Source organism: Amblyomma mixtum, chromosome 3 (assembly GCF_055824585.1).
Source record: "Amblyomma mixtum isolate Tamu chromosome 3, ASM5582458v1, whole genome shotgun sequence".
Classification (NCBI taxonomy): Eukaryota; Metazoa; Arthropoda; class Arachnida; order Ixodida; family Ixodidae; genus Amblyomma; species Amblyomma mixtum.
The window spans coordinates 270,717,740-270,731,093 of record NC_143014.1 but is presented as its reverse complement, the minus strand read 5'-3'; the positions used below and the strand labels follow the sequence as shown (position 1 = coordinate 270,731,093).

Here is a 13,354-nt window from a genome sequence, read left to right as displayed (position 1 = left end):
TGTCACCTCCATGATTTTCTTTCTTACTTTTGCATTAGTTAACAGTTTTTTAACCTGGTTTACTCTTTTTTAGCCTTTTTTGTTTTATACTATTTCTATGTCCGAGGCTGTTCTGGCGTCTTCCCACTATATCGACGTCCGTGGCTATTTTTTTACGGCTAATTGTCTTTTTGCCTCTAGTTACTCCACATAAACCGTACCTTTTTGTTTCATTTATTAGCGTTAGTCATCTTTTATTCTATTTCAAACCTTCGTCCTGCTTGGTTAGGTATTTTCTCACAATTTTTACGCGCAAGGCTGTTTTGACGTCTAACCACTATACGATGCCCATGGCTACTTCGCCGGCTTATTGACTTTTTGCCTCCAATTATTTAATCGATTACTCGATATCAACCAAATTCGGCGCGCAGCGACATTTTGTCATCACCTATCTTATACAATAATTATTTTACACCTAACTCTTAATGGACTGACGCAAGGTCTATGGGCAAGTTTTGCGTCCCCTTTCATCTGGCACGAAACCGCGAACACAGCCAAGTATTGGTTTCGCATTAAAAAGTTTTCCTTCCTCCTGTTCTCCAGGAGCGGTGGTTTCCTCGCATTTTAAGCTCAGCAACTTAAGCAGGTTCCAGAGCAGGAGTAATTCGCTGCAGGAGAGATTTACAGAACATAATGCGTTGCTGCTGCGGAGGCACCTGGTAGGAACAAGGAGGAAATCAGTGGTAACATGGTGTCGAACCGGAAACGAACCTGAATCCGAAACCGGAACCAATGCCGAATTTTTCCCCGTGACCGCAACTGAACCGAACCCATATTTATCTCGCCATCTCGGAACTGAACCCGAACCGGAACGATTCAAAGGAACTGCTCCGAACCGGTTCAGGACTCGGTTCAGACCCACTTTTTTTTTTAACCCGGCGTACTTTTCTTTTTTTCTCATAGAAAATGAGATGGTCGAGTGCTAGCTCTACCCATTCGAAGCTGTCTGCGCTGGAAAGTGCGAAAATGGCACCCAGTATATGCGACAGCAAAATCAAATTAATTATGCTGTCTCGGAAGAAACCTAATTAACGCGTCTGTAATGTACGAGCGCGAAATCTATACCATTGCACGCCAGGTTTATGTGAAATCGAGTTATTACTCTTTCCCTTTTACTTGTTTTCGTAGGGTTTCAATCAAAGTGTTAGCACCGCTCTAACTAAAAACTGGACTATAGACGCCAAATGTTTTGCTTGCATGTTTTCTTCTTTCAAACGATGCATTAGACATTGCTGTGCATGGAGCACCCTGCGGTATACGCCTGCGGCCAAAAAATAATTTCTATTTGACTTCTTCACTGACGCTCTTTTGGTTTCGTCAAGAGAATGATGGCTGTGACGTGTAGTTGAATTTAGGTTACGTGAGGCACGAAAAACCGGCGATATAACGGCGAAGACACCTTTTGTTGTAATTCTATCCCTTGAAACAGGTTGGTTAATGTGCAGTAAAGAGCCAAAACAACGTATCACAGTTTATATTTCAGTTTTTCCGTGACCTAAAGTTCAACTATACGTCACAGCCATCACTCTCTTGATGAAACCGAAACCGAAACAGAATAGCAGAATAAATTCGTTTGTAAATTCTTCAGCGGCCGTAGGCGAATACCACTCGGTGAGCCACGTATTCTGATATCTAGGGCATCGTTTGAATGAAGAAAACGCGTAATAAAATTAGTTGTGTATAGTACTTTAAGCACCGATTAAAAATACCTCCCCTTCCTTCGCAACGTTTACCACAAATATATGAAACAGAGCAACGACCCAAAAATTTTGTGGTGACGGTTTTTAAGGAAAGAAAATGTAGCAGTCTCGTAGCAGTCAGTAGCAGTGTCGCTTCTCGATGGACACCTCAACCGTGCCGTAAGAGTAAGGAGGAGGGTGGCATGAAAGAAGAAAGAGAGCAAAAAGGGGCCGTAGTGGGGGATTCGGAATAATTTGGACCAACTAAAGATCTTCAACGTGCACTGACATCCATAGCACATGGGCCTTTTGCGTTTCGCCTCCATCGAAACGCCGTCGGGTTCGAACCCGGGTACACCGAAGAAGTAGCCGAGCGCCCTGAACACTGAGCCACCGCAGTGGGTAGTACAACATTTGCACTTGGTGGTGATAGCGGCGTCGCCTCCTTAAGCGAATGCCGAGTCACATGCATAATCACATGACCACATCTGGCGAAGCGGTGGTCAGAGCAGTGGCGCGGCGGCTGCAGCTGCGGTGAGTCACGTGGCCTTACGTCACAGCCACACCTTCGGCACTTCTCCTGCTGAAGGTCAAACTGGAACAACCGATGTCCTTGGCAAAACATGGCGTAGTGGAGCTCCCGCTCCCAAACCCCAGCTGCTCTACCTTAATCTGGTGTCCTCCACTAGAGCGTCCTTCATATAGCTCCCGTGCCTACTCGACACGTTAAACACGAGATATTACTACTATTATTACCAAATAAAGGATGGCTATACTGGTGCAGGTTCTTTTTTTAGAATCCGAATATTCTTTTTTGCACGCGACGGAAATCAGCAAGGAAAGGCGGGCTCTTGGCAGCGGCGGAGATATAAGAACAAATTAAATATCGATTACACAAAGGGGAAATGTCGAAATGCATGCGCTCAGTGACATGTGATAGCGATTACGCCCACAAAGGTGCTACTGCAATGAAATGTAACTGCGATAAAATGATTTCCTTCTGCGGATTCGCGGAATTGTTCTGCTTATAAAAAAATTGATACCTGTGGCTAGCGGACGGCTTCATAACGCTGTTCTCTGAGCGTAGGATCTTGGATTCTCTCTCTGGCGTCTTTCATATCTACTTCTCGCTGCCATACTTCCAGTTGTTGGTGTCAAAGACGACAGCTTTATGCTTATTGGCGTTTTTTCTTAGAACGCTTGGGCGACGGCATACGCTTAGCATTCAAAACAATTCACCCTGGCTACATTGGGTGCAGGTGGGTTGTGAAGGGCGCGGGGGGGTGGGGGGGGGGAGGAACGGTGAAGGTTGTTGAAGATGCATTTTTACCAGTGAGTGCCCGTATGTGCGCCCATCCGAATGTGCATCAAGAATTTAAGTTTTATGGTTTATGGGGGTTCAGTGTCCTAAAGCGACCCAGTCTATGAAGGACGCCTTTTTGAAGGGCGCCGAAAATTTTGGCCACGTGAGATTCTTTAACGTGCGCTGGCATCGCGCAGTACATGGGCCTCTAGAATTTCTCCTCCATCGAAATTCAGCCGCCGCGGCCGGCATCGAACGCGCGTCGTTTGGACAGAAGCCGAGCGCCATAACGACTGAGACACCGCTGCGGCTCCTGTGCATCAAGAGTGGAGGCTGCATGCACGCACGCACGCATGCACGCACACGCATTCCAGCAAACGCACGCACGCACACGCACGCACGCACACGCACGCACGCACACGCATGCACACACAGGCACGCACAGCGTGCTTTTATTTTTGGGACAGGGGGCTATATACTACTAGCCCAGTAAAAAGAACAGCTAGAACCTCGTGTCTTGCTTCATCCCGTTGAAATCAGCGATCTCAGCATAAGCCCTCACACCACGATGTCTGCCTTAATCCGCCCGAACATCAAAATTCCGGAAGGCGCACAAGACAAGAAAGGGCAACCAGTCAGGAGGTTGGACTTGCGCAGCATATTCCTTTTGGGATAAAGTGCACTGTTTTTTGAACAGTGACCTCGATGAACGCGTCGGTTCAGTGCGCTCATCCGTCATGCGGATTTTCCACGCGCTATACGATCCTATGAACACGAACAAATCGCATGGAATTCAGAAGTCTTTCATCGCAGACAAAAATATTATAGAAGTGCATGAGCTGAATGTCTTTGTTAAGAGACTGCTGAAGTATGTCCCAAAAAACACGACATCACAACAAAAAAAAATAATTTAATTGCTCAATGATTTCTCGTTGCTCGCCAAGATAGCAATTCATTTGACCACAGCACAAACGCCCCCTTGGCGCGAAGGTGAAGCCTAACGCGTAAGGTCCATATTTGAAGCATGAAAAAGGTTTTGCGGCCGATTGAAACTAACTTCGAGCCCATTTATAACGAACGTGACGGTCATGTGGATTCAGTTCACTATATCCGATTGTCGTAGTAGGTGGACAACAGCCAAAAATACTAAAGCCGCTGGAAGGTGCTTTATTTCTTATAAAACTGCGTTATGCCCGCCTACTTGTGCAAAGCAGATTCTTCTGCGGCTCTTTCCAGGCTATCTAGCGCGGCTATTTGATCCCCGTCGAGACCCTTGCTGCCAACTATCAAATTTAACGACGGGATATAACCAATTGTAGTTAAACTTTTCACGGCAGCTGGTGGCAGATCGGCCACATAAATCAGATTTCTGGCAGTACGGGGGGTCCAACGTCTTCGTCAGAGCACGCGCTTCTGTGGTTCTGGGCTCCGCAAGAGCGTAGTTATCTGAGGAAAGATCTGACCAGCTATGGATCAACGAAGAATTGCCACATATCTACATGCGTATAGTCACGTGCGTTTTCGAGCTGCTTCTGTCGTTCCTGAGCTCATGCAGTGACGAAAGTAGCGCAGCGCCCGTGGCACAGAGTGCATCAGTTGCACTGTGCGCTGTATGACGCTGTCTACACGTGGTAGCAGCGCAAAAGAGGGTTTGTTTTGGTTTGGCTTATGGGGTTTAACGTCCCAAAGCGACTGAGGCTATGAGAGACGCCGTAGTGAAAAGCTCCGGAAATTTCGACCACCTGGGGTTCTTTAACGTGCACTGACATCGCACAGTACATGGGCCTCTAGAATTTCTCCTCCAAAGAAATTCAACCGCCGCAACCGGGATCGAACCCGCGTCTTTCGGATAAGCAGCCGAGCACCATAGCCACTGAGCCACCACGGCGGCGCAAAAGAGGGAGCCGGATGGGCAGGCTATGCATACCACGTGACCAGCATAGCCAGCAAGGAATTTAAACTTCTCAAATCATTGCCGTTAGTTGATCCGCGACCATGGTAACTCGCTTCGCTTTCGACGACATGCCCCTTTCTCACGAGCACCGCGCTAATTCCCCTTGGGGCGTCTCTCATAGCCTGAGTCCCTTTGAGACGTCAAACCCCATAAACCACTATCAATCATCTTCCACTTGGGATGCTTTGCCGAACCGGCGAACACGCAGGCCATGATTTCCCTCGTAGGCTGAACACGGGCCTGACCGGCGGTTACTTACTGATTCATTATAGAGTTACATAGCATATGGTTACCATGTTTACGTTACCGTTTACAGTGTTACCGGACGACGGACGTCACTGTTACCGCTGCGCGCGACATGGCCGTCTTTTATTGTATTTTTTGGTCGACATGTTCTTTCCGGGGCGGTGTCGTGAAAGTTGAGAGGCGCTCTTTCGTCTCCGCGCTTACTGGAAGCACGACCTCTTCAACTGCGAGGGCAGTATGCCGTGCCTCCTCGTTCGCTATAACCGAGTAATGTGGCCAAAATAGTTCGTTGTATCTACAAATTCGCATTGCGTCCCGCATTGGACAATGTTTGTAGCACGTGAGTGCACGCAGCGCGGATGCACCACGCCAAAAAAACAAAAACAAAAAATATGTCTTGCTGAATGAATTAATGAATGAATGAAAAACTTTATTGTCACAAGGATTTCTCAGCCTAGGTGGAGCCGTGAGTCCAGGGCCCCAGTGGCCTTTGCAGTCCTGCGAGCCCTGTCGATCAGCTTGAGCTGCTCTTCACGCTTCGAGCTGGACAGCGCAGCCTCCCACTGCTTCCGGTGTTGGTGTGTTGTTTATCGGCGCTGCCTGCATTTTCTGACAGGCCCATGTAACGTGGTAAAGCGTTGGGTGTTCACCGCATAGCGGACATTTGTTGTCATGTGTGGAAGGATAGATTTTGCTTAGTAAACTCCGATTGGGGTATGTATTAGTCTGCAGTTGTCTCCAGGCAACCGACTGCTCTGTACTAAGGCCTTTGTGGGGAGAGGGGTAGGTCCCCCTGATGGCTCGTTAGTGTTCTAAGATGGCTCCATACCGTCTAGTGACTGCGTCCAGTTCCCCTTCGGTGCGCGCCTCCCGGTTGGCGTATGCTCGGGCGTTGGCGTCCGCACGTTGGTTCCCTTTGACAGCCTCATGGCCTGGTGTCCACGTGATGAAGCATCTCGTAAAGGTGATTGTCCTCGCCTTTAGTATGCAAATGGCTGCAGTAGATATGCGTCCACTGCTGTACCTTCTGCACGCCTCTTGCGAGTCTGTAATGATGTGTACATGGGGCTCGTCACCCTGCTGGGTGATGGCGAGTGTAACTGCTGCTTCCTCAGCCTCGAGGATATTGTTGGTTTTTATCGAAGCGTGTTTGTTTCACTGAGCTGGTGATCCACAGCGTTGGCTACGGAGCAGTATCGGTGTCTGTATGTGGTTGCGTCAAAGTATAATACGTCTTTTGCGTGGGCGAAGTTTCTTTCGTGTAATTCGGATCTTGCCTTTCTTCTCGCCTTATGTGCATCTGAATGCATGTTTTTCGGAATCGGACTGATCAAAATGATACTCCTTCCGGGCATAAGCCCGACATTGCGGGCTTGCATGCTCCCCTGAAAATCCGAGGTGCTCAGAGTCTACAGAAAAGGGTATGATCTGCAAAACTTCATCGATTTCTACATAGGGGAAACAAAGATTCCGGAAGTATCGAAAGTTAGGGTCCTTGGCATGTGGATCCAAACCAACCGTCATATTGATCACACGACCAGACAGCTTGCCAATACCACAGCACAGATCACCAGGATGATTACAAGAATTTCCCACAGAAAAAGAGGTATGAAGGGGGAGGACACATTGTAGGCTAGTACAGGACCTCGTGGCCAGTAGGACCGTATACGGCGTCCCCTACCAAACACAGCTCGAGCAAGAGAAGAAGCAGTTAGAGACAATTCTTAGAAAAGCATACAAACCCGCTCTCGGACTGCCGGTCACCACTTCGACGGAGAAATTCCATAAACTGGGCATAAACAACACAGTAAAAGAATATATCGAGGCCCACCTTCTCGAGCAGAAAACAAGACTGATGTAGTCTGAAACGGGCAGAAACACACTGCGGTTGCTGGGCATGAGGGACGCTTTGAAAGAAATGTCTTGCTGATTCATTTTTGGCGGACGCAGCTGTGGCTCGCCCTACCCGGGAGAGGCGGGCGGCGCCGTGGGCAGCGGCAGGAAGCGGAGCGGCCCTGCCAGCACTTCAGCCGTGGCCTGCTTCGGCGCCAATAAGGCATCAAATGGACCGCGGGACGCAAATGAAACTACGAAGACCCAGGTACGTTTGGAAACTGCTGGACTGGCACCTTGAAGAACCTAACAGCTCCATGACTGGTCACCTGGAGCATTCTAAAAGCGTATCCTTTGCAATGTGGTGATGGCGGTGGTGGCAGGTGGCACCGGGTTCGGGTTTCTTTTCCTGTATTTTAATGCGATGGAATTAGAAGCCTCATGGGAAAAAATTGTGTCGTCGGTCACACAATTCTCAGGTCCAGAAGTTAACGTCATCGGGTCAGAAGTTACTGACGTTTCGATATACCTTCATTGCGTCTATGTAGGCATCCCTATACATCTTCGGAGAAACGTCGATAACCAACGGCTAAAGGACCCAAAGAGATGTGTGGTTATGTGGAGGAAGACGTGCCGGTCCGCGAACGCAACCATGAAAAATTTAGACAAAACTCAAAGTAAATATATTACCAGCTTTTTGTGCTCGCTGCACTTGGTTAGCACAAGTCTACGGACGAGATCAGACAGGCAACATGGCGCAGACGCCGAATACGGTTTCACGAGCCCGAACCGAAAAGAGAGCTTTGAAACACACAGGTTTCGGGACACACCATTCCGAGCATCATTTCTCTCCTTTCCAAAATATGCGTCGCGTGGTCACAATTATACCGGTGCTTTTGTGTAGCCATCATCATCATCCTCAGACTGACTATGCCCACTGGAGAGTAAAGTCCTCTCCCGTGTCTCTCCAATTAACCCTGTCCTTCGCCAGTTGCGGCCACCGTATTCCCGCAAATTTCTTAGTCTCATCCGCCCGCCTAACTTTCTGCTGCCCCCTGCTAAGCTTGCCTTCTCTTGGTATCCATTCCGTTACCCTTAACGACAAGCGGTTATCTTGCCTTCGCATTACATGCCCTGTAAGGCTAAGGCAACGTCAGACAGCAGATGGTGCCCCATTAAGAAAAACCGTGTTACAGTTGGAGCAGGCAGACCCACCCAGGAATTCAGAATACCAAATCTGCAATGAAATGATTGTTATGGAGCGGTCACGTGGTGCCCTGAATTGAACAAACCTTCTGCTTCAGAGGAATCAGAACTACCAGTAGCGTGTGATTTGCTTGGTTGCCCTACTCCATGTTGTGCTAACATTAATCTTCGTTTTCTCGTTATGAGCCTTTGGTTTTACAGTTGTTGATGCATTCTATTTATTTGCCCTTCATGTTCTTGGCGAAGCCGTGAAGGAGCTCCGCATAAGTGTTTTGTTATTCATTTCGATGTTTTTGTAGGACCCGAGCCAGAAGCTCGCCACCAAGCCCTAGGAGACCAGAGCGCTGCCAAGCGCTCGTGCAGATGCAGATGCTGGCCCTTCAGGCGCGTCACGAAGCCAGCGACGCATTGATTGAGGGCCTTTTGGGAGCGTCCAGCAAGCTGCTTCGCCTCTCTGGCATAGTTGCCAGTGCTAGTAGAGTTGCCTAGCTACTATGCTTGCCCTCCCGAAAACTGCCAGCAGTTTTCACAGGGCTCTGTACCCAGGGGTGTGACTCCCTTCTTGTTAAGTTTGTTTCCAAGCATTCTCTCTCATTTCTTTTCTCCAGGAAGCATGCGCTGAAACTCATTAGTGACTGATTTGCGTGTTACACGAAATAAAAAAGGCTCATATGACGTGCAGGCACTGCACGTTATGTTTGCACAACTCGTTGGTCTATTCGTTTCAGAGGAAGAAAATCTGTCTTCTATCTTCCTCGGAAGCTTCACTACACCCACACTGATCATACAAATCCTGTTGTTGTACTGGTTTTAGTGGCGCAAAAGCCTTTAAGCCTATCATGCACTAAACACAAGGTACTGAAAATTGTTTTGTGCAGCATTCTATAAAATGTGCTAAACAGCGGTGGTGTAAAGGGCCTAAAAAGTTATTTTGTACCACTTAATGAAGATAAAGGAAAAAAAATTGGCATCGCTACTGGTAAATGTTAAAAAAAAAAACGTTCAGGTAACCTCAGCGGTCATCCTTGTCTGGGCGAGCATTTCAAGCCTCCCAACCAATGAAATAGACACATCAGCCTTTTTCTGAGATATGAGAAAGTGACAGACGTGTATCGAAGACAAGTGAGGCTCTGGGCTGTAATTTACAGTTTATTAACGAAATCAGCTTCTCATGAAAAGCTAAAAACATAAGGTATGTCAACAATTTCATTCTCTCCTAAGAGCAGCAATGAATGAAATGGAATGCGTTTATTATAAAATTGAGTAAAACAATTTTTTTTGGTTTTTCGAGTTTTCAGCATGACAGTAAAATATGCTTATGTGTGAGCTCGTCTCCACATATTTCAGAAAGAGGTTTCTCTTGATTCGTCAGCAAGAAGTTGTGTCAGGTGTGTGTGTCCTATGCGGAGACGACATAAAATTACTTCCTCAAAACATTCCTGGTGTCTACAGGACTTCCATATCCCGAGAACACGCTTTGCAAACTGCCGCTTGTTTTTAATTTCATTATCTCAAGTTGTCTGTCATTTAGCCTTCAAATTACTCTACATTAATTTCATGCAGTCTCTGTGGGTCATGACACCTTTCTCGATTTCATGATAGCAAGATAGTACTGTTTATGTATGAAATCTTCTCGGACAGTATTTTTGAGGCGAACTAAATGGTCTGTTGTCGAACATGCCTTTTAAAAACCACACTGATGAATGTGAAGAAGAACACGAGATTCAAGCACGTAGGTAAGCCTGACATTCAAAATGCTTTCAAAAGACTTGGGCAGGAAGATGGTAAGAACTTTTGATCTTTAACGATCAAGAAATGTTGTCAACTTCCCAGGTGTCCCAGGTGGCTCTATAATGGCTTTTTTACAAGCTTCCGGAATTTTCCTGGCGTCCACATTTTGTTAAAAAATTTAAAAATGCTTCTACGGAAGGTTTGGAAAGATGTGCTAGCATTTTGTAATGTATTTCATCAGCGCACAGCGCAGTCTGTTTTCCGGCAGATAGAACTCTGTTTATTTCTAGGATTGTAATTAATATATTAAGTGGTTCATTTGTGCAACTACTTGTTGGATGTGCATTTTTCTACCTGTGGTTTTGTATTTTAAGAATGATTACGTGTAATGTGAGGAATTGGAAACACTTGAGAAAGGTTCGCCTATGATTTCTGCTTGTTCCTCTATGCTTGTTTCTGTATCAGGCGCTGTAAAAAAAGGAATTGTGTAAGGAGACAAGCTGCCGTTTAGTTTACGAACTTGCTCCCAGATTTCCTTTTTTGGGTGTTGCTGAACTGTATATGGAGAACATGCAATTGTTCCAGGAAGCTTTCTCGGCATTGCGACGAGGCCATTTCCCGAAAAAGCTGCCAGACAGCTACGTGGAGCTTCCAACGGCGCGATTTACTTTGAATCATTAATGATGGTGATGACAAGTTAATTACCATGGGAAGGTGACCACTTTCGAAGCAATTATTATTAATGTCCCATTTAAAATCGATAAAAACAGATGGTGAACTGAAAGATTGGTCTATGCAGCTCATTTTCCCGGAGCTTCAAAAGCAGTACATGGGTATTCCTGTACTGAGTAGGCAAATATTTTTGGAGAGAGTAAAATCTCCTAAAATACGACCTCTAGTGTCTGTTTGTTGACTTCCTCAAAAGCCAGAATGGGCATTAAAATCTCAAACAACTAGGTATGGCGTTGGTAGCTGTTTAAAAAGTGCTTCTAGATAATGTAGTGTGTTAAGTGTGGCTCGAGTAATGGGAACATACTGTAATTGTTTTGAAATGTAATACAGTGACCACAGCGGTTTCACATCTAGTCTTAAGTTCGACTTCGTTAGTTGCAACACCGCATAGAGCCTACTTCAGTGCTCTCTGTCACAGCGGAAGACTTTATACTTCTTTAAAACATTCCTATGTTGAGGTCCTAAGTTTGTTTCCTGTAAGCATAAAGGCACATGAGAGAATGGTTTTGAGAGGTCCTTTACGTCACTGTAGTTGTTCAACAGTCCTCGGCACTTCCAATCAGTTTGAAATGCCATTTTTACTGTTTTGGGGGATAGGGTCAAAAACCTATAGACTTCCGGTTCATTGGGGCCTGTAATTTGAGTTTTTGGTTTCCTGGCACGCTCAAGCGAGCTGTGCCGCCCCTGAATAGTAGATGTGCTTGGAGAATGTGTCCATTGCCTCACCGAAGGCGCTGGAGTGCCGCGAAGAAGCCGCGGGTGTGCGAACTCTTTTGGGCTGCCGACTCACGGGCAGGCAAGCCGTTTTCTAGAGATGGCAGGGTGCCTTTCTCCGCGTCTGCCGGGGGCGCTGATGGCCCTGCCGCAGCCTCACAGCGTTTGGCCTGAGGTAGGTGCCAGTGGCCGATGTGCCCCGTCCCGTGGCACCACATCGGCGAATTTTGTACTTGCACTGAAGGAGAACGTGCCAATGGTATGCGAAAGTCGTTAACGTGCTTCTCAGAATGAAATGTTTTCCTTTGTTTTGAGAGTGATAATTTCGTTTTTGGTTTCTACGTTGGGAAAGACCTTCGATAGGCAGCGAGATCTTCGCAATATGTAAACGTGGCCTGTTTACATATTACATTGACAACTACTGCGCATTGCATGAGAAACGCAGTAAGTGCAATAATTGTTTTCCCTTTCAGGAATGTAAAACCACTTCTGTGTGCTATTTTGAATAAGTGACTAATATTTTAAAGTATATAACCTTAGCTATTCGAAAAATATAATTTTGTACTGCAGCCTATCTTTTCCACTCAAGGTATTTGACCCGATGGAGAATTCGGGATAAGAATCCCGTAGTCATTCTGAAATCATTATTGCACATTAGCGGACAGCGTCACTTTCAGTGCTGGCAGCATACCTTCCACCAAGTTTTCGAGCAGAGTATCAAAACCAGTTATGAATACGTAGCAGAACCAACGTTATGTTCGCGCTTCTTTCGCGATCACTGCAATCATTGCAACAAATGCGACTAGCTGCAGAACGCCAAGTTCATTTGGGCATTCGGAAAACACGGCGTGCGTAGTGAGCCTTCGCAGGTGCACATTTCTCTGCCTTGACGGAAAAGCACTCGCTCCGACCACAGTCACTTTCACTACGCGGAGCACTTGTCACTGTGCTGTGCAGCTTATACACGCGACGGAAATTCACCGTGAGTAGCTTCCTTTCTCAGTGGTTAGCAGGCATTGCTCGTCGCTGTCATGGTGGCCCTCGCAGAAACGCTTGCAACGATCACAAACAGCTCCAAATAAACGCTTCGTGACATCGACGCCACATAAGTTTTGCGTCGATTTGAATACCATTGGTCCACGCATATCGAGCACCCAATGCTGCAGTTTGCATAGGTCCTTGGAATCGACGCAGTTTAAGCATTCAGAAAGAATTATACAGGATCCAGCGAGTCGGCTGGCATAGACCCTTGGAACCACTTGTTTGCAAAGGCGTGAAACTACTGCAGCCACCACGAAGGAAGTGACGTCATAACACGTGATCGCACTCCTGGGCGTGGTCTGCTCGAGTTCGCCTACGGGATATGGTTTGGCAATACGCTGCCGGGCTCACGAGGGCCCTCAATTCAGAGCCCCATTTGTGCGACTGGGGATGCCAATTACGAAACTCTACAAAGGATTGCTAAATCAACATTATAATTCAAGCCGAAACAATCGCGATTCCTTTTTTTTATCAGTTGGGTAGCCTGCAACCAAGAAATATTAGACAACACGAAGAAGCGACAGTTGGTATGTGCCATCTATTAGGACAAATTACGCTCGCCGGGTGCTTCGCTTTCAAATTCCGCACCTTCTCAATTCCTAAAGCGAGTCTTAAAACCCGGCATCGAATTTGGTTTGTTGAGTACTTCCTTAGATCTATAGTATGTTCTTGCTCCCGAGATCAAATCGTATGTTTATGCAATTTTATTTGTGTATCATTTGTGTCTTTTCAATGCTCGTTTCATAGTTCTTCGAAGCGTATTCTGCGCTATTATGTGTCTAAGTAAGCTCCGTTACCTTTTGTTCCGTTTGTTATCATACACTCTTGCTTCCGCTGTTTTCTGTAGGAAGGGGGTGCACTTCTTTGTAAAGCCAA

The 13,354-nt window shown here is 46.6% G+C and overlaps 1 protein-coding gene across 1 annotated transcript in view; it reads left to right on the top strand.

The window, feature by feature from the left end:
* LOC149354730 (uncharacterized) overlaps positions 1–8,734 on the top strand; it is a 105,247-nt gene extending 96,513 nt beyond the window's left edge. The window contains exons 5-6 of the mRNA XM_089583497.1: positions 7,172–7,322; positions 8,560–8,734. Of these exons, the coding sequence (XP_089439623.1) occupies positions 7,172–7,322; positions 8,560–8,592 (184 nt within the window). The 3' untranslated portion in view covers positions 8,593–8,734. The remainder of the gene's footprint in view (positions 1–7,171; positions 7,323–8,559) is intronic.
* Positions 8,735–13,354: the final 4,620 nt, after the last annotated feature.